The sequence below is a fragment of the Helicoverpa armigera genome, chromosome 2 (genome assembly GCF_030705265.1).
Source record: "Helicoverpa armigera isolate CAAS_96S chromosome 2, ASM3070526v1, whole genome shotgun sequence".
NCBI classification, from domain to species: Eukaryota; Metazoa; Arthropoda; class Insecta; order Lepidoptera; family Noctuidae; genus Helicoverpa; species Helicoverpa armigera.
The window spans coordinates 12,011,159-12,030,433 of record NC_087121.1 but is presented as its reverse complement, the minus strand read 5'-3'; the positions used below and the strand labels follow the sequence as shown (position 1 = coordinate 12,030,433).

At 42.0% G+C, this 19,275-nt stretch overlaps 1 protein-coding gene across 1 annotated transcript in view; it reads left to right on the top strand.

The window, feature by feature from the left end:
* Window positions 1-19,275, top strand: part of LOC110379100 (thrombospondin type-1 domain-containing protein 7A) — a 93,726-nt gene that overhangs the window by 68,821 nt on the left and 5,630 nt on the right. Inside the window, exons 3-24 of the mRNA XM_064040261.1 lie at window positions 1,929-2,028; window positions 3,473-3,577; window positions 5,341-5,486; window positions 5,637-5,768; window positions 6,627-6,844; window positions 8,047-8,152; window positions 8,542-8,750; window positions 9,118-9,313; window positions 9,629-9,783; window positions 10,010-10,122; window positions 10,237-10,346; window positions 10,787-10,972; window positions 11,271-11,415; window positions 11,601-11,699; window positions 11,781-11,881; window positions 12,150-12,330; window positions 12,643-12,804; window positions 15,169-15,319; window positions 15,624-15,777; window positions 15,902-15,990; window positions 16,099-16,241; window positions 16,533-16,668. Of these exons, the coding sequence (XP_063896331.1) occupies window positions 1,929-2,028; window positions 3,473-3,577; window positions 5,341-5,486; window positions 5,637-5,768; window positions 6,627-6,844; window positions 8,047-8,152; window positions 8,542-8,750; window positions 9,118-9,313; window positions 9,629-9,783; window positions 10,010-10,122; window positions 10,237-10,346; window positions 10,787-10,972; window positions 11,271-11,415; window positions 11,601-11,699; window positions 11,781-11,881; window positions 12,150-12,330; window positions 12,643-12,804; window positions 15,169-15,319; window positions 15,624-15,777; window positions 15,902-15,990; window positions 16,099-16,241; window positions 16,533-16,668 (3,137 nt within the window). The remainder of the gene's footprint in view (window positions 1-1,928; window positions 2,029-3,472; window positions 3,578-5,340; window positions 5,487-5,636; window positions 5,769-6,626; window positions 6,845-8,046; window positions 8,153-8,541; window positions 8,751-9,117; window positions 9,314-9,628; window positions 9,784-10,009; window positions 10,123-10,236; window positions 10,347-10,786; window positions 10,973-11,270; window positions 11,416-11,600; window positions 11,700-11,780; window positions 11,882-12,149; window positions 12,331-12,642; window positions 12,805-15,168; window positions 15,320-15,623; window positions 15,778-15,901; window positions 15,991-16,098; window positions 16,242-16,532; window positions 16,669-19,275) is intronic.

The window sequence follows — 19,275 nt, the reverse complement described above, 5'->3', positions numbered from 1 at the left end:
TGCTACAAAGTGCGACACGAGCCATCCACTCCGAGCAAAGCACTGCCATTATAGGTTAGAGAGCAAACAAATCGTTCTCCCCAGGCTAATTCGATATCGTGCACTTAATTAATCTGAGTGAAAACTGCCGCGTCTGGGAACTACTCGCTCCCTCTGAACACGTACGGGCGAACACAGAATAATCACTCTTGAAGTCCTTTAAAAAAAACATACTTTAGTTAGTAAAAAATAAGAAAATATTTTAAAGAAACACAAAGTTTTGTAAAAAAAATATGCTCTTAAAAATTTGCAAAGTCTGTCCTTGTCATGTCAGAATGTAAATTCTGACCTTCTGCTTACATTTGTAGTGTACCGACCGACGCCATCTAATCACATTACAGCGAGATTTTAAAAAGGGACCTTCACTGTCTACAGTAATTGTATAGGTTTTTCATTAGTCTGTTGTCTGCTAAGAATTCCAGCTCGTTGTCTCATAGTTTTGTTTACTGCTATTTTTTTTTAGATATCATCTCGCAAAATTAGAGATGAAAATAGTATTAAAATGAAAAAAGGATTTTCTATTTACATTTTAAGTCTGTTCAGCACTATTAACCTTATTTTTTGAAGATACAACCTTCAGAAATAAAATTATTGTTTTTCAAAAAAAAATTTTTTATTTACGTTTAGTATAAGTCCTTTGAGCCCCATTAGCGTCATTCATTGAAGAGAGAATATTCAAAAATAAAAATCTTGTCTACATATTGCAATATTTACAAGCTATTTCACAAAAAAGTAGTCAGCATTTCAGCATTTACTTGTTAAAAAGATTACGAGCACTTCCCGGGGCTATTTTCGCGCGTATAATAGCATTACGTTTAGGCTCGTGTATTATGAAGGCGAGCTTACCACGTCTCTCATGATTAATGCTCTGCAAGCTTCATTATGCACTGAGCTATTACGTCAAGTAGTGCCAGAAATGTACAGAATTTACCTAGAATGCCGAGTCATATTTCTGGGGCAATTTATTTGCAATGCTGTGTAAAGCTTTTAATGTTGTAGTACAAATTGCAGCCGCGTTTTTACTAAAGATTTTTATTTTTTTCAAATAACGGCAATACATCCATTTATAATTTCAGTACGCAAGACTAAAATTATGATATCCAAGAGTAAAATACGTACACAATTCTCTGTTTACTAGCAACGTAATCTAAAATTATTACGAACGCAGCACGTATTGTTCTAGCTGACGGTAGCGTACGTGACCAACAGACTGTAGTAGGTAGCACGGAGGAATACACAAACAATTTCATAAACTCACAGTTCTCTGTGAACGTAATTACACGTACCACGAAGACAAGGTGTGTCAATGCAAGCTGCACTTTCAAGCCCACTTATAGCACTATGCAAGCGAGTATTTCACACTGTTTCATTTAAACTAGTTTCATGATATAACATTTAAATTTTGCTAAATTAAGTCACTGTTCCCTGCATGTCGGCCGGATGTATATTTTACCTTTGTTTTCTATATTTAACCGAGTGCCTAGTTTGGTTAACTAACCATGGTTTGGATTAAACTTTGGGCTTATGTATTTTAACAATGAGCGAACCCAAATAGAGTGTTAAAATTAATAAAAAGTTTATGTCAATGTTTCAATCGAAAAGGTTTTATTGAATTTAAAGGATGAATGAGTAAATACTGGCCACTATGCCAGCTGAATGTAATAGTCAGCCATAAAAATATTAGAATCTCTTTTGTTTTCTTTATTTACCTAATTATTGTTATGTGAATGATAATAATTAATAACTAATAAGTTTATTACGAAAGAAAATTATGAAATGAGAATACGTGATAATAAAAAAAAATGTCTACAATTTTCTCAGTGTAAACCCATGTTTTTCACCTATTTGTTTTTCACATAACGATTCAATTATGTTTTCTTTTGTTTCAGAACCATCGACAAATGACTCCGAATTCTCGATCTACGTTGGAAAATGGACTGAATGCAACCCCCTGGGCGCAGGGGAGCATGCCTCCCGCACCATAGAGAGGTACCAAACATTCCACTGTTATTGGCTTTCACAAAAATATCTGCATATTTTTTAATCTCTGTGGTACTTATTATTTTTCATGTAAAAGGTATTTGAGAAATAATAACTTTTGGTAATCACAAAAAGTGACCGATATAGACAGATCAGGCCCTTGCCCAGCAATGAGACAGTACAGGCCAATAAAAAAAATCTATAAAAAGGGTATCCTTCATTGAACTTGAGATAAAAAATTGCGTAGTATTCATAGATCATTAATCTACCTATGCACGGCACGTAGATACCATTATTTTATCCAATTTTGTAGTAAGATATATCATGTGAAACCTATCTTTTGAAAACTCTTTCGCATTTTGACTAATTGGATGCCAGACGATCCATCTCTATCGCTAGCAACTTGTTTCTAAAAAATCCATTTATCTTCGTAGACTACATTATTTTGTAGCCAATTTATACTAGATTGTAAATCAATTTCTTATCTGTTCTATATTTTAATTGGCTGGATGTTGAAGTTAAAAAAAAAACGTTTTCTATAATTAATGAGTTCGATTGAAATCATTAGACCATCCGTAAATGGTATTATTGGAAAGTAAGGTATTTAATCTTAAAATGAAAAATATCAAAACATAACTACATTAATAAAGAATGTTTTTTTGAAATCCTGGAGTAATAAAGGTCAAAATAGAAGTCAAACATACTCGAATGCATTCTATGAAAATTCATTCGAAAGACATGAAGATACTTTGTTCAACATCGATCCTATGTCGAACAAAGTAAGATAAAATACTTTTTGATATAACATTTGCAAGTATTCCCGGCCTTTGTGTTATTTGGACCTTTCTTGTATCTTTTTCACGTTCACCCATTCCTCCCTCTAACATTATTCCGCGTAGAAAATTCCTGAGTAAAAAGCACGTATCATCGCTTTTCTATACCTATTACTAGTAACCCGAACCGATGCCGCTTCAATGGAAATTAATTTGTTCTATTTCTAAATATTTCTCGAGAAATTCGTTGGCTTTTATCTAGAACTTCATTCATTGTATCCATCAGTAAAAAGGTATCTAAATACCAAATTGAAAAGCCATGAGCATGAATGTGATCAAAAATCTAGGAGGGGAACGACCAAAGAAACTCTGAATAGGTTGTATGAAAAACTGCGTGTTTGTTGATTAGGCTAGAAATACACACACATGTATTTGTCAATGTATCTCTCATGGCCAAGTCAATATTATTGTAATGTGAACAAAACTATTGATATAGCCACAAAATATTGATATATTAATACAAATAAAGTTGAACAGAACTTGGCTTCCATGCGATCTCAAGACTTTTTACGGTGGAAGAATTGCGTAGAGGCATGGCTTTTTTTTTACATTTAATGTTTTTGGTAGGATTATTTTTTTCTGATGACATTTATACATCTATGTGTTTGTTCTTTCAATAGATACATGCGGACAGAAACGGACTCGCTAGTGCATACGCCCCGGCTGGGCCTGCAGCGGCGGCAGGTGCAGTGTCGCAAGAAGGACGGACAATTTGTTGAAGCCATGTAAGTTTGATAGTCATAGTTTATCTATAAGTAATGTTAGCCTTTGAATTTGAGTTTTAATTAACTTAATTGGCACATTTTAGTGTGAGATAGTTAACAACGCGTTTCGGCCTTTTGGTGAATATTTTAAAATTATGTGTAATTAGGTATTTATATTATATCATAACTATAAGTTATATGTCCTTAAAGTTAAAACGGTTGCGTAAACAAGCCGACTATTCTAATATCATGAAAAATATGTAAACTTGCAAGCATATTCCTAACATAAATTCCTGTTTCCCGTAAATCTTGTTAAAATTACCTTCTCATACATACTTTAGTGTGGTACAGCATATTTTATTATTCAGATGTTGTGAAAGAAATTTCATATCGTCAAAGTTGTCGGATCTTGGGGCTGAAGCCCTGCATTCTTACGACACTTGTAGAAGTAGGTCAATTTACTGGCATATTGATCTAATGCCACTTGGCCGTATAAAAAGTTTTATATCATAAGTTATCAGATGGAACATTTTTCATCTCCACATCACGTGCAAGGCACAGTTTTACTCGATCATTATGGGACTTTATGCTGACACTAGCTTTTGCCCGCGGCTTCGCTCGCGTTAAGAAGTATTATTATTAATTAGGTATGCTTTACTTTTGTTTAGCGTGTGTAAAAAATTAGGGCCTACAAAACTTCTTTGTACACAATATTCTTTACTAATCTGTCATTAGGCGCTAAATCTATTAAGTTATTGGGTGAACTTACTCGTGAGCAAGCAACATAAAACTGTTCATGAGAGAAGCAATGTTCTCTCAAGTCAATACCCGCAAATTTGAGAGTTTGCCCCTGAGACTTACTTATTGTCATGGCAAAGCAGACTTTTAGGGGAAACTGTAATCGTTTGTATTCGAACGGGATATCGTTAGGTATTAATGGGATTCGTGGTATAAATACAGTTTCCCCTGTTGCACACCCAGTTAATATAGTGGCTATACATTTTACATCCTTCATCATCCCTTATTTTATCACCCGTGGGGGTTGAAAGGGGGTTGAATTAATCAAAATCGTATTTAAGCGAACGTCATCATAAAATTGTGATTCTTCATCAGGACTTCTTCATAAAATCTAAGAAGATGTATACAAACTTTCATCCCCTATTTTATCCCCTTAGGGATGGAATTTATCAAAATCCTTTCTTAAGGGTTGCCTACGCCATAGTAGCTTTATGCATGCAAAGTCTCAGTCCGATCGGTTTAAAATTGACAAAGTTTCATACAAACATTCATCCCCTATTTTATCCCCTTGGGGGTAGAATTGATCAAAATCCTTTCTTAGCGGATGCCTACGTCATAACATCTACCTGCATGCCAAATTTCAGCCCGATCCGTAAAGTGGTTTCAGCTGTGCGTTGATAGATCACTATGTCAGTCAGTCAGTCAGTCACCTTTGAGTTTTATATATTTAGATTTATTTTTGGCATTATAATGGGTAGTGGTGGAAACTGAAGAGGTTCTCTTTGGCAAATGGAGTTTCGATGTTCTTTATACTTATCGTTTAAATCGGGACAATTCGGTTTCTACCGATTCCTAGAATTAATCAAGAGCCAATCAATAATTGAATTGTCAAGGGTTCAAGCTCTTATACATTGTTTGACTAGGTATAACGGATTAACATTTTTGTAGTAAGTTAATAGTTTATACACGACCTTCCGTGGTTAAATATTATAAAGTGAGTATTTAATAGACGTAAGTAATTACAATTTTATATTTGCAACTGCCAGGTACTGCGGTCCTACCCTAGCGCAGATAGGAACCGCTCGCGTATGCGTGATCCGCGAAGACTGCGTGCTGGCCGAGTGGTTACCATGGCGACCGCGGCCTGATGGCGCCCTGGTACGGACGCGGAGACTCAAACGATTGCCACAAGGTTTGTAATCATCATCAAAAATAGTCGACGATGTTTACTGAAAGTAAAACGTTGTAAAACGTCAGTAAAACTATTTTTCACCGTCTCCTAATAAAAACACCTGTAACTATGAACTTTGTACCATATTTCATCAAAAACTTTCCCACCCAGGTGGAGGCAGGGAATGTGACGTAGTAGAAGAGGTGCGACCAGCTGCGTTAGAAGCGAGCGCGCACTGGACTCCCGGGCCTTGGGGACAGTGTCGCGTGGCCGTTGAGATCGGACACGCTACTGCATTACCAGGTTAGTGTTACATTATATGCAATTTACAGGTTGATAATTACAGGTGAGATATTCAAGCAGTCTTGTTCCCGTTTGGTTGTTGAATATGTTACAATTTTCGAATCTTTGTACATGCTGGAGCATTTTTAATTCTGTTCCTAAAACAATTTTCAGAAATTACATCAGTTCACGTTTTTCGTATGCATATGTTTAGCAGGCACATAAAGTCTATAAATGGGAGAACTTTTTAGATTTTCAACGCGTTTTCAATCCAAGGCGATAATTAAGACGGTATGCAATTAATTCCTACCCAATACCAGATGAAAAAGCATTCACAATGTCTTCCTTATTAAACAAAATGGCGACTTAATTACGGCGTTTCTATTATTGGCGTTCTTTTGTTCTGTTTAAGCGAGTGTACGATAATAAGCTTCATTTGGATGAGTAATGGCGCGAACGCCGGCTGACCCATTGTGCTGGCTCGATTCATTGATAAACCGGCGTGATTTGTTGCTATCATTATGGTAAACCAGGATGCGAACAGCAATTTGTATTTGTGTAGATAAGGGTAATAACCTCGTTGCGAAATATATTCGAGGGTAGGATCGAGATCCCCGAACCCCCCTTTTGAAATGGTTAATTCCGGGAAAATTAAATAATGTAAGGGGCAAAACCAATGTTTTCAAAACCTAAATTCACAAAACTATATTTTTGTTAACTTTTTGTTAAAAATAAAGATAGAGACATTTTTAAACGTATCAATCGATAGAGCTCGGATTTCCGAAATGTCCGGTAAATAATAAAATATTCAAGCTCACAGAAAGATTGACATTAGCGAGCCAGCCACCGGTAACGATTATAATTCAATTCCTTACACAGTGAACACAGACGACGATGACGACGCAGACGACAACGACGCGATCTACGACGACGATGATGATGATGACGATGAAGATGACGGCAAAGCGGCGCGGGACGCCGGCTGCGGTGGTGGCGTACAGCGTCGCGACGCTACTTGTGTCCGCGCTGACGGACGTGCGTTACATCCCGCACAGTGTGCCCATGCACCCATGCCGACGCTAGTGCAGCCTTGTGAGGTAAGACACATTCATCCATCGATGGAGAAAAACCAGGATTCTCAGAAAGTAAATTATGAACGAAATCTGGCTCACTAGTGCATTTTATGCCTTACTTTAGGAACTGTATATAGTTATCGGCACGAATATTGAGCCCTGACCTTCACCTGCGCAGAAGCGATTTACTGCCTTATTGCCTTATGCGTACGGTGCGCAAAGCGATTCCCACTCTTCCTCCGAGAGCTCAATATCCGTGCCGGTAACTATACTCAAAATAAAAATTCCAGTAAACAACTACCCTATCATCATGATTATAAAATAAAATCGAATTACCTACTCTTGCGGAAATAGGAAGGGAGGCAAAGGTAAATCAGTTTCTCTGGCTGAATCATCGGGGTGACAAGATTAAAAGGTTAGGAACCACTATAAAGCCTGGGCTCTACCTATGTTCAGAGAATATACTTAGTTGGTTACTTACTTACATCATGTGAGTCACTATGACTAATATCGTCATTAAAGTAATAAGTTTCAGGTATAAATGACTCATGATTTCATGGCCAAGTTCCAGCAATGTCGTCCTTTAATCCAATCAATAGCTTCAGCGTTCACGGTGAAGTTCATTATTTTATGTTACTCACCAAATAGTGGGGTGAGTGCGATGTGTGATTCATCAGTGATAACTCACCCACTTAATATCAACACATGGTTTGAAGGTTGGGAAACCTTACTCACTGTCCCCAATAGCTTATGGTCTCTGCACACAGCGCGCGCGGCGCGGTGGGACGGGACGGCGACGTGACACAATGTACTAGATCGTCGCGTCGCGTCGCGTCGAGCGGGACGGCTCTGTGTGGCGGCCTCCGTAATATCTAGTACCTTACAACTGCTCAGTGTCGCGTCGCCGTCCCGTCCCGCTGCGCCGCGCCCGCTGTGTGCAGAGACCTTTAAGTTGTTAAGACGTAAAAAAGTCAAAGCTTCGTATGAAGACGAATCCTTTGATCCTTGGCTAAAATTACAATTAAAATGTAAAGGCTGCTATTAGGAGTTTAAGGCTCATGTAGATACCTAATGGGCGCTGACGAAACGAATTCAATTTTTTCCGTTTTATTTTCGACACAAGCTGTGCTAAATGCAGTATCTTGTGTAATTTTAGACACTCTTTACTCTTTCTATGTTTGACAAGTATTTATTTAATGATTCCTTATTGCGCTCTTGTTTTGTAGGTCCCTTGTCCACGGGATTGTGAAGTTGGTGAATGGAGCGAGTGGGGAGCGTGCCAGCCTACCGATGGATGTCCTCTGTTCCCTGTGCAACAACTTACTACTACTGGTAATACATTTACGAATTGCAAGCATTCTTTAGTATGGAATTTTCACTTAGGGTGGTACTAAGTGCATTTAGGAACCACTTAATACGAATTTCGTTTTCACCAAAGCTTAAGTGTCCCTTATAATCATTAAGTATTGGGAAACCCTTATTCTAAGTGACACTTAGTTAGGGAAACGTTGAGAGATTGTTGGTGAAAACGGGCATTGGTATTTAAATAGCCATTTCGAATGATTGTGTCCACTAGTCTTTTGAAAGCTAGATCTGCCCCTGACTCGTCCAGAAATAAATTAATAATGGACTGTATAGAAGCTTAACACTTTTCTGTAATTTTTTTTAATAGATTAACAGAAGGTAGATTTCAAGCTTCCCCTTCTTTTCCTAATCACCAGGTTACAGTGTCCGCCGTCGCCGCGTGATCTCCGCGGCGTCAGGTGGCGGAGCACCCTGCCCCCCTCTGGAAGAGAAGCGAACGTGCAGCACTCCTCGCTGCGCCTCGTGGAAGGCGCTGCCCTGGGGACCGTGCGTGCTCAACCAGCCCCACACTACATGCGGACCTGGCAAGAGGAGCCGGGAGTTGAGATGCGTTGGCCATGATGGGGTAAGAAAATACGAGTGTATAATATCTTGAATATTCCTCATCATTTTCGTTTACTCCAAAAACGATATCGAAGTACTACTTTGAAATGAAAACGTTTCCATGTTTCTAATGGATTTCTAATATTTCGGTGCTTTTAGGAAGTGTCACACCAAAATGAAATCTGGATCTCTGTAAATGTCAGGGTCCATAATTGTGACTATCATTTACTATTTTCGACCTTTAGTACATTATGGAATGCAATAAACGATAGGATATGATAAAATGCAACATGGTATGAAAAAGCTTAATTTCTTTTAGAAGCTTGCTATTCATCGGCATACAACGTTATTTTTCACTTAGCTCTTTACTTTTACACTATCATTAACAGAAAGAAGCTCAACGCGCTTGGTGCAGCGGTACCGGCGCGCCGCCCCGCAGTGAGAGATGCCGCATTGCCTGCGCTGGTGACTGCGTAGTGTCATCCTGGGCGGCGTGGAGTCATTGCTCAGCTCCATGTGCTGCTGCGGCCCATCCTCGTCCTTCTAGGACTAGGAGACGGCATATACTGGCTCATGCTGCTCCAAGTGAGGAACTACGATGATGATAACATGTTGCTTTCTAAAGATATAATGCGTTGCATTTATTACGGTATCGTTTTGGTCAGCAAGTATAAGTGATTTTTCAGGATTTGATGATTTTCCGCCACAGAATTATCAAAGTTATACTCAGTTTAAAAAGAGAAGTATTTTATTAAAAATATTCTCATAATAAACTATGACAGTCTTGTTAACTCCCCCTAAAGCTAAATAAGCTTATGTCTAGAGTAGGTTCATACCAATAATAATACACAATTAAAATCGCACGGCAATGAAAACCGTATCTTCTCTCCCGTATTTCAGACGGCTGGCCATGCCCACCAGAAGACCAGTTACTCCAAAACGAGACGTGCAACAGTCATGCTTGTGCCACGTACTCGTGGCTTGCGACACCCTGGGGACCCTGCGAGAGACGCCGCCAGGACTACATGCCTGTCAACAATTATACGGATTTACTGGTAAACTTGTTACAAGATTTAAATCCATATTCTTAGGGAAATTATTGCATAGTCCTTATAGCTTTCCTGAAAGAAACCCTTTTCAAATCTTGATGAGCTAATGTTGAAATGAAACCTAAAGTTTGTCCGACAGATGTATAAACAAGAAATGAACTTTACCCAAGATATATGTGATATCAAATATTGAAAATAATCCAGAATATCTATTTTCTGTAAATGTTTGCAGGATGGAGAAACATACAATGAGAGTGACGAAGAAGAGCCGTGCATAGAGGAAGGTGAGATGGTGCGGGATGTGATGTGCGTCCAAAACAATGCTGATGTTGTACGCGAGGCTTTGTAAGTATTCCGAGAACACGAACATATTGCCATTAAGAACCCCTCTAAGATGTTCAATACCTAATCTCTGAAACTTTCAACTAGTAAGTACTTAATCTGTTGTTTGTGATCCAGATGTGCTCCCCTGAGACGTCCGGCGTCTCGTCGCGCGTGCACGGTGCGATGTCGTCGTGGATGCAGGGTCGAAGCCTGGATGCCGTGGTCACCCTGTCCTAATACTTGCGGTGAGTTCAATCACTTTGACAATATTTGAGGAGTTACCTTCTTACTTCCTTCTGTACAACCTCTATCTACTCGACCTTATGTAGTTCTTTATTTACTTTGTTATGCACACCTTTATGTACTCCCTTAAACTTTACCCCTTTGTATTTTGTTATGTACTCCCTTATGTTGTACATCTATGTACTTCCTTATGTACTGACCTTTGTTCTACCCTATGAGCTCTAAGAGTCCTAAGGGTAACTTAATTTAGCAGCTTATGACCGATTACACCTGGCTGTAGTCGGTTAAACCGAAATGTAGCTGCACTTCTGACTTTAGTCGTAACATCGACATGAAAAGCACTATTTTGGTCATGATTCATTCTGTATAGATAAATGCCAACATAGAGGTATATTGCATAGTTCCTTTGTCGCCCAGACTCAAATAGTTTTTTCTTCTTCAGAGCCAGGCAAACAAGTCCGCGTCCGGGTCGTCCACGGCGGACCAAGCTGCGGCTCCCGCATGGAGACGCGCGACTGCCCCGTGTCGCGCACGTGTCGTGCTCGCGACGCCGCCTGGGTGGCGGGAGACTGGAGCACCTGCAAGCTCCCGCCCGTGCAGCGCTGCGGCGTCGGGTACAGGGTTAGGAGTAAGTGTCATAATGTGCTTAGTCTTTTCTCAACTTCATATACTGGGGTCGTCTTCCAGTCTTTCCAGATACAGCTGAATACCAGTATTTTACTAGAGCGACTGCCTTTCTGAGCGATTCCAAGCAGTCAGCAGTTACTTGTTGGTGGAATAGATAAACCCTCGAAATCTACACTTGTGGTCTGGCATATCAGCTTTGTATTGAAGAGTTAAAACTATCACACCTTTGTACATGTTATACATGTCATCGAAAAAGCATTCTTAATTAAGCACCTTAGTAACTCACTCATTCGTTTCAGGCATATGGTGCGGTTCTGAATCTCACCGCGTAGAAGCGGGTGCATGTGCCGGTCAGCTGATCCCCCGTAGCGTGGCTGCTTGCCGCGTCACCTGCGAACATGTCCCTCCTCTCACTTGTGACGTCATCTGCTCCGATCCGCTTAAGTAAGTCTCATAAAGACATCCCAACAATGAAGACCTGTTTCCTACCTATGGGTAAAATCTGCCTGATATCAAATTGTACCTTTAATACTCACAAAACCTAGTTTATACTCAAGTGGTCTCAAATATTTATATGCCACATAGAAAAAACAAATAAAATGAGAATAAAATATAATTCTTTTTTACAGATACCTGGACGCTTCTGATCCCGATGTTCCAAACTGCGTTTGCAAAAACGTTTCCTTGGAGCTGTTGCCTACTGACTCTGACTGCATCCTACCTTCTGGGTATGCCTTCTTTACTTAAATTGTTTTATCAAATGATATTTGTCTTTCTTTGGTACTCTATTTCTTCGCTTTTTATTTCAGAATGGAATGCGGCGAAGGGAGATCTCTTCGCGCTGCCCGTTGTATGGTGGGAGGAAGAGATGTACCCATGGATGTTTGCAAGAAATATCATCCACTTACTGGTAACTAGACATTTAATATCTCAGGACAATCTTTGAGAAAAATAAAATATCTTAGGTAATTATCTATATCGTCCCCTAATCTTTGTATGCCATTTTACTGAAAACTTGAAGACCTGATTGAAACAGTTCCTAGCTGATCGAAAAGGGATTAGGTACTAAACGATGAACCCACAGTGGTATTTCGAGTTTTTCCCCTTCATAATGATTAATCCTTTTGTCAGATTTTTTGTAATATTTTCACACTTAAAAATATTATTATGTCCTTCAGGTCCAAGCCGTGTCCGCGAAGCATCTACCGACGGCTATTCCTACGACATCGAGTTCCCCTCTCTCCTGCGCGGCGCGTGCAGCGTGCGATGCGCGCGGGACTGCGCCGTCGGCGAGTGGGGCGAGTGGGGACCCTGCGCCTCTGAGCCGGGGTCGAGGGCTGCTTTTAGATTCCGGACAAGGTAGGTACTTTTAGCAAATATGTTTCCTTTCTAGCTAAAGTAAATACAGTGATTACTTCTTCAAACAAGTTTGTGATTTGTACTTGCGTTGGTGTATGGCGAATAGATGAAACGATCCTTCAGTCAGTTCCTTAGTTTCTACACATACATTTCTGTTGTTTCAATCAGATTGACGGCTTATAAAAGTTCGTCGGCTTTTGTAAATAAATATGTTGTACCAACTAGGTTGCTGAAGCCATCAGGGTCCATAATTATGACAACTATGTTATATTTCTACCTTAGTACATAATGGAAAATAATTTTGTTCTCCAGAGAGGTAATAGAAGAGGGCTCGGGTGGTGGGCGGGAGTGCGGCGCCACGTTACAACGCGCGACATGCGGCGTGTCAGAGCCGCGCTGGCAGCTCGGCGAGTGGAGCGTGTGTGCTCCGCCGCGAGCGCTGTGCGGGAGAGCTCTCATCAACAGGACCGTCACGTATGTACCGACACTGTATAGTACGCGCTGGCAGCTCGGCGAGTGGAGCGTGTGTGCTCCGCCGCGAGCGCTGTGCGGGAGAGCTCTCATCAACAGGACCGTCACGTATGTACCGACACTGTATAGTACGCGCTGGCAGCTCGGCGAGTGGAGCGTGTGTGCTCCGCCGCGAGCGCTGTGCGGGAGAGCTCTCATCAACAGGACCGTCACGTATGTACCGACACTGTATAGTACGCGCTGGCAGCTCGGCGAGTGGAGCGTGTGTGCTCCGCCGCGAGCGCTGTGCGGGAGAGCTCTCATCAACAGGACCGTCACGTATGTACCGACACTGTATAGTACGCGCTGGCAGCTCGGCGAGTGGAGCGTGTGTGCTCCGCCGCGAGCGCTGTGCGGGAGAGCTCTCATCAACAGGACCGTCACGTATGTACCGACACTGTATAGTACGCGCTGGCAGCTCGGCGAGTGGAGCGTGTGTGCTCCGCCGCGAGCGCTGTGCGGGAGAGCTCTCATCAACAGGACCGTCACGTATGTACCGACACTGTATAGTACGCGCTGGCAGCTCGGCGAGTGGAGCGTGTGCTCCGCCGCGAGCGCTGTGCGGGAGAGCTCTCATCAACAGGACCGTCACGTATGTACCGACACTGTATAGTACGCGCTGGCAGCTCGGCGAGTGGAGCGTGTGTGCTCCGCCGCGAGCGCTGTGCGGAGAGCTCTCATCAACAGGACCGTCACGTATGTACCGACACTGTATAGTACGCGCTGGCAGCTCGGCGAGTGGAGCGTGTGTGCTCCGCCGCGAGCGCTGTGCGGGAGAGCTCTCATCAACAGGACCGTCACGTATGTACCGACACTGTATAGTACGCGCTGGCAGCTCGGCGAGTGGAGCGTGTGCTCCGCCGCGAGCGCTGTGCGGGAGAGCTCTCATCAACAGGACCGTCACGTATGTACCGACACTGTATAGTACGCGCTGGCAGCTCGGCGAGTGGAGCGTGTGTGCTCCGCGAGCGCTGTGCGGAGAGCTCTCATCAACAGGACCGTCACGTATGTACCGACACTGTATAGTACGCGCTGGCAGCTCGGCGAGTGGAGCGTGTGTGCTCCGCCGCGAGCGCTGTGCGGGAGAGCTCTCATCAACAGGACCGTCACGTATGTACCGACACTGTATAGTACGCGCTGGCAGCTCGGCGAGTGGAGCGTGTGTGCTCCGCCGCGAGCGCTGTGCGGGAGAGCTCATCAACAGGACCGTCACGTATGTACCGACACTGTATAGTACGCGCTGGCAGCTCGGCGAGTGGAGCGTGTGTGCTCCGCCGCGAGCGCTGTGCGGGAGAGCTCTCATCAACAGGACCGTCACGTATGTACCGACACTGTATAGTACGCGCTGGCAGCTCGGCGAGTGGAGCGTGTGTGCTCCGCCGCGAGCGCTGTGCGGGAGAGCTCTCATCAACAGGACCGTCACGTATGTACCGACACTGTATAGTACGCGCTGGCAGCTCGGCGAGTGGAGCGTGTGTGCTCCGCCGCGAGCGCTGTGCGGAGAGCTCTCATCAACAGGACCGTCACGTATGTACCGACACTGTATAGTACGCGCTGGCAGCTCGGCGAGTGGAGCGTGTGTGCTCCGCCGCGAGCGCTGTGCGGAGAGCTCTCATCAACAGGACCGTCACGTATGTACCGACACTGTATAGTACGCGCTGGCAGCTCGGCGAGTGGCGTGTGTGCTCCGCCGCGAGCGCTGTGCGGGAGAGCTCTCATCAACAGGACCGTCACGTATGTACCGACACTGTATAGTACGCGGTGGCAGCTCGGCGAGTGGAGCGTGTGTGCTCCGCCGCGAGCGCTGTGCGGGAGAGCTCTCATCAACAGGACCGTCACGTATGTACCGACACTGTATAGTACGCGCTGGCAGCTCGGCGAGTGGAGCGTGTGTGCTCCGCCGCGAGCGCTGTGCGGGAGATCTCTCATCAACAGGACCGTCACGTATGTACCGACACTGTATAGTACGCGGTGGCAGCTCGGCGAGTGGAGCGTGTGTGCTCCGCCGCGAGCGCTGTGCGGGAGAGGGGAATGCGGCACCACGTTACAACGTGCCACAAGCGGCGCGTCGAAGGCAACCCTCGAAGGATTCATCCATTTGAGTTTGATTCTTCAGGACTCTTCCAAAATCTCGCTGTAACTGCTCCCCAGTGCTGTTGCTTTCATCTGCCTTTTTAAACGTTGCATCTAATTTACACAAGCTACAATTGGTCTGGTCATCTACCTTATATACTATATTTTGTTGGCTATGTGTCATATTCCAGATGTTTTCCACAACATACGGCGTTAAAATATAATCTCACCATTCTGATTTACTCTCGTTTACAGTTGCGTAGACGCAGAAGGCACAATCCTGGAGGCAGCTACATGCGAAGCGGCCGGGGCAGGACCGGCTCCGTCACGAGACGCCACGTGTCGAGCGCCCTGTCCGAATGATTGTGTGGTCAGCTCCTGGTCCGAGTGGAGTCCTTGTGAACAGGTAGGGTTTGCAAAATGAATTAATATTGATGCATGATGATTTACAGCGTGAGAAAATTACAAGTGCAAAAAGTGAGTGCATGGATTTAGGTTCCTAGAACATAATATGGTAAAGTCAGTTTCTCTTAACTCTTAGATATTAGGGGAAGGGCCTTACCTAATTAAAGTGACCTTAATGTTAAAAGTAAAAAATATATAAATGAGTTATTTAGAAACTGTGTTAAAAGAGCTGAAATAGTTTATCTAATTGTAATTTTAATAAATATTGGTTCTTGTGTTGAACGTATCACTTATATATTCTTCAGACGAAATGGGGTGGACGTCGTGACCGGACTCGAGTGGTACTTCGCCCCGCTGACGATGGTGGTTCGCCCTGCCCACACCTGGTTGGGGCAGAGCCCTGCTCGCCCCATGCTTACTCCTGGCACGTTGCACCCTGGGACGACTGTCAACCTCTGGGTATGTCAAAATTAGTACCACCTTTAAGAACTTCTTTTCTATTTCTGCATTTACTTATTGACTGGAGGAAATAGACCTAATTTCTTAAATGTTGGTGTGTAATTCTGAAAATATTTTCTTTTAGGAGGATCCCCTTGCGGTGAAGGCACGAAGAAGCGGGCTGTCAGATGTCTTCGAAGTGATGGAATTTTTGTCAACGACTCTTACTGCCCTGTAAGTCACTCAGAAATCTAACAAATGGCAATCTAGCTTTTATCCCAAGACAACAAAATCCAAGAAAAGAATAATCATCGTTATTAATGTAATATTTCTTCACTACAGAATACTACTGCGACTGAAGCCAAAGAGTCATGGTGCTATGTCCCATGTGGAGTAGACTGTGAGCTGAGCGAGTGGGGACCCTGGGACACGTCAGCTTGCTCCTGCGGTGATGCGAACACTGCTAGCCATATGCGACGAACCAGGTATGAAACTTTATTTCAACCACAACAGAACTTTACCTAAAGCCATTAAAAAATAATCAAGCTATTTGCAAATCTCTTTAGCCAAATCGTTTAACTTCTAGAATGATCTCCATTTCCTGACCAAAATAACACACATGGGGTTCCTAAGCTCGAGCTCAAGAAATAATTGATGAAGTTTCGTATTCTCAATTTACTTGATGGCCTCATTATTTTCTTGGTAAACCATTTAGTTCTCACCGATCAAAAAAACATATTCTGCACTGAAATATGAATTCCTCTCTCCCTGTACAGACAACACCTGACGGCAGCGGTGTGGCCGGGTCGCGCATGCCCGGCCACGGAGCAGCGCGCACCGTGCCCCCGCGAGCCCTGCCTCAAGCTCGTCGCCAGGCCCACGCTCGGCTGCCATATACAAGTCGCTAATGAGGTAAACCTAAACTTTTTATTAGGTTCATGTTTTATAATATTTTCTATGCGCCTTAGATGCCTGATTTAAATACCTATATAAAAATATCAGTAACTGTTCATATTTAATGTCCGTCAGATAATCTAGCAAGGAAAAGTAAAACTCCTCCACCTATAGGTTGACTGGTAGGGAAAGCCTTAGAGTATGCCTTTTATATTGTACATAGTTTGTAAAAGTATAATCCCACCCAAAACAAAAATGTGAAAGACTGTCAAGTTCGATAATATGGGAATGCTTCGCCTATAAAAGAAGTGAGATCTGAATAAGTACCAAGTTCCATACACATACCTCAGTTAAGACCGCACCGCGGATTTTTTGTATTTAGATAGCTCCGCCCACTACACTTCCGCGTCTATCGCGCGTCGCGCAAGCTATACTCTTCACTCAATGTGTAAAATTTGAATTTCGCGCCAATCGCACACGCCGAGGTCAGCGCGGGGTCAGGAGAACCGAACAGGGAACATAAGGAGCCGCAACTTACCTAACTTTTTTTATTTTTTGATCGGTTTTTTTTTGTTGTACTTACAAAAATTATTTGTAATTAAAATTTTTTATGAAGAGTAATATGATAATTTGGACGCGTATGGTTGTGTGTATGTATGTGTGGTGTGTCGTGTATGTGTGTTTGTATATCCAGAACGGATGAATCGATATGTATTTAGGTTTTTTTGTTTGAAATGAAAATTAATCGGGAGTGTTCCTAGCTTTATTTGGTGAATATCGGCCCAAGATGGCCGCCGCCACAAAATGGCGAATAACATATTTTTCTTACAATTCCTTCAGTATGGGTATCAAATGAAAGGGCTTGATTAGTAGAATTATGTATAATATTATTTAAAGTCCAAGATAGCCACCATAAAAAAAGGCTGAATTGCATTGTTTTTTTATAGCTCTCTCAATACGGGTATCAAATGAAAGGGTTTGACCAGTGTTAAATAATTTATACTAATGTTATAAAGAGGGAAGATTTGATTGTTTGTTTCTGTGGATTGTATAAGCTCTGAAACTGCGTAACTGATTTGATTTGCTTTCACAATTAGAGATTTACACTATCCCTAGTGAATGTAGGCCATATTTTATCCGGGCACAGGAAGAAGTTCCCCGGGAATGCGGCTAAAATCGCGTTAAACAGCTAGTAAAAATTAAGTGGTTTAGGAATAAAAACGTCGCAGATCTTGTGTATTGAACATTAAAAAAATGTATGTAGTGAAGTGTAAGGTATCAAAGAAGTAATGAAGCTAAGTAATTCATTTTCAAACATATTTATTAAAATATAATGTAAATAATAATATAATGTAAAAAAAATAAAATTATAGTATAACGCGGTCTCCATAGATTTTTTGTTCTCTTACGTAGTATAGTAAGTTGAACTCAGTCTTGCGCGCGGCCTTTGTGTGGGTAACCCTTGTACATATACAGTGACTTTGTGTGCGTGACAAGAGGTACAGTCGGGTACAAATACAGTTATTTAGGGGTTACGGCTGTTTAAGGAAAAACAGTTATTACGTAATTTAATGTTTATTTATCTGTGTAAATATCCATTGAAATTATTAAGTTAGTTTTTGATTTGTTTAATACCCAATAAAAATGTTTATTTATTTATAATGATTCTGAATCGCTACTTGAAAAATACCCCGAGCTAGAAAATATGTAAGGAGTATTTAATTCATCTTAGATATTTCACGTCATTTATTTCCTCGATGTTTATTTCTTAGATACTGTCAATGTCAATTTGAAAAAACTTATGAGAAAATAATGAAAAACTGTAAGATGTAATAATAAAAAGCTTTGAATGTTGTTTCATTTTTTGAAACGCTACCTGACTCCTTAAACATTTTCTCCGTGAAGAACTAGACGTTTTTGTAAACGACTGTACCCATAACAAAAAGCGATAAGAACACGTCATGCTCGGACGACGTCACTGTCACACAAACGAAAGTTGTATATTTACAAGCCGACGCACACACAGGGCCGCTCGCAAATCTGAGTTATCGTCACAAATTATTATACCTACGGCCGGAGCGACAACATGCACAGGTCCGACCTCGACGAGGGCTATCGCCGGACTGGCTCGTCTCCGTACGCATTGTGTATCAATCGCTAGAGCACTGACATAAGGTTCAGAATTGCGTAGCGTCTACCATGATCGCGGCCGCTCAAAAAATGCAATATCTTAAAACTTTAATTAAAAATGTTTGGTAATAGTTATGGAAAAATGCCTTTGACAAAACCTTAATATTGATGTTAAGAATATATTAGAGTAATTTTGAAACATAAAGATAGTGTAACTTCCTTGTAATTTCAAAAATAGTACTTTTTTAGACGTGTTTTCGGAATTAATTATGATCGAGTAAAATTATCAGTATCGTGTTTTCGTTCTGGCAGAATCTAGATAAAGATATCAATTTACCTATATCAAAATTTCAGATCCATTGGTAAGCTGGTAGTCCTATAATTTGGCATGGCAAACGGCTATCAAAATCACGGTGGCGTCTTAAAAATAGTTACTTTTTAATGATGTTACTTGGCAAGTTTTCATACACCTTGTTATAAACCTACTAAACGCAA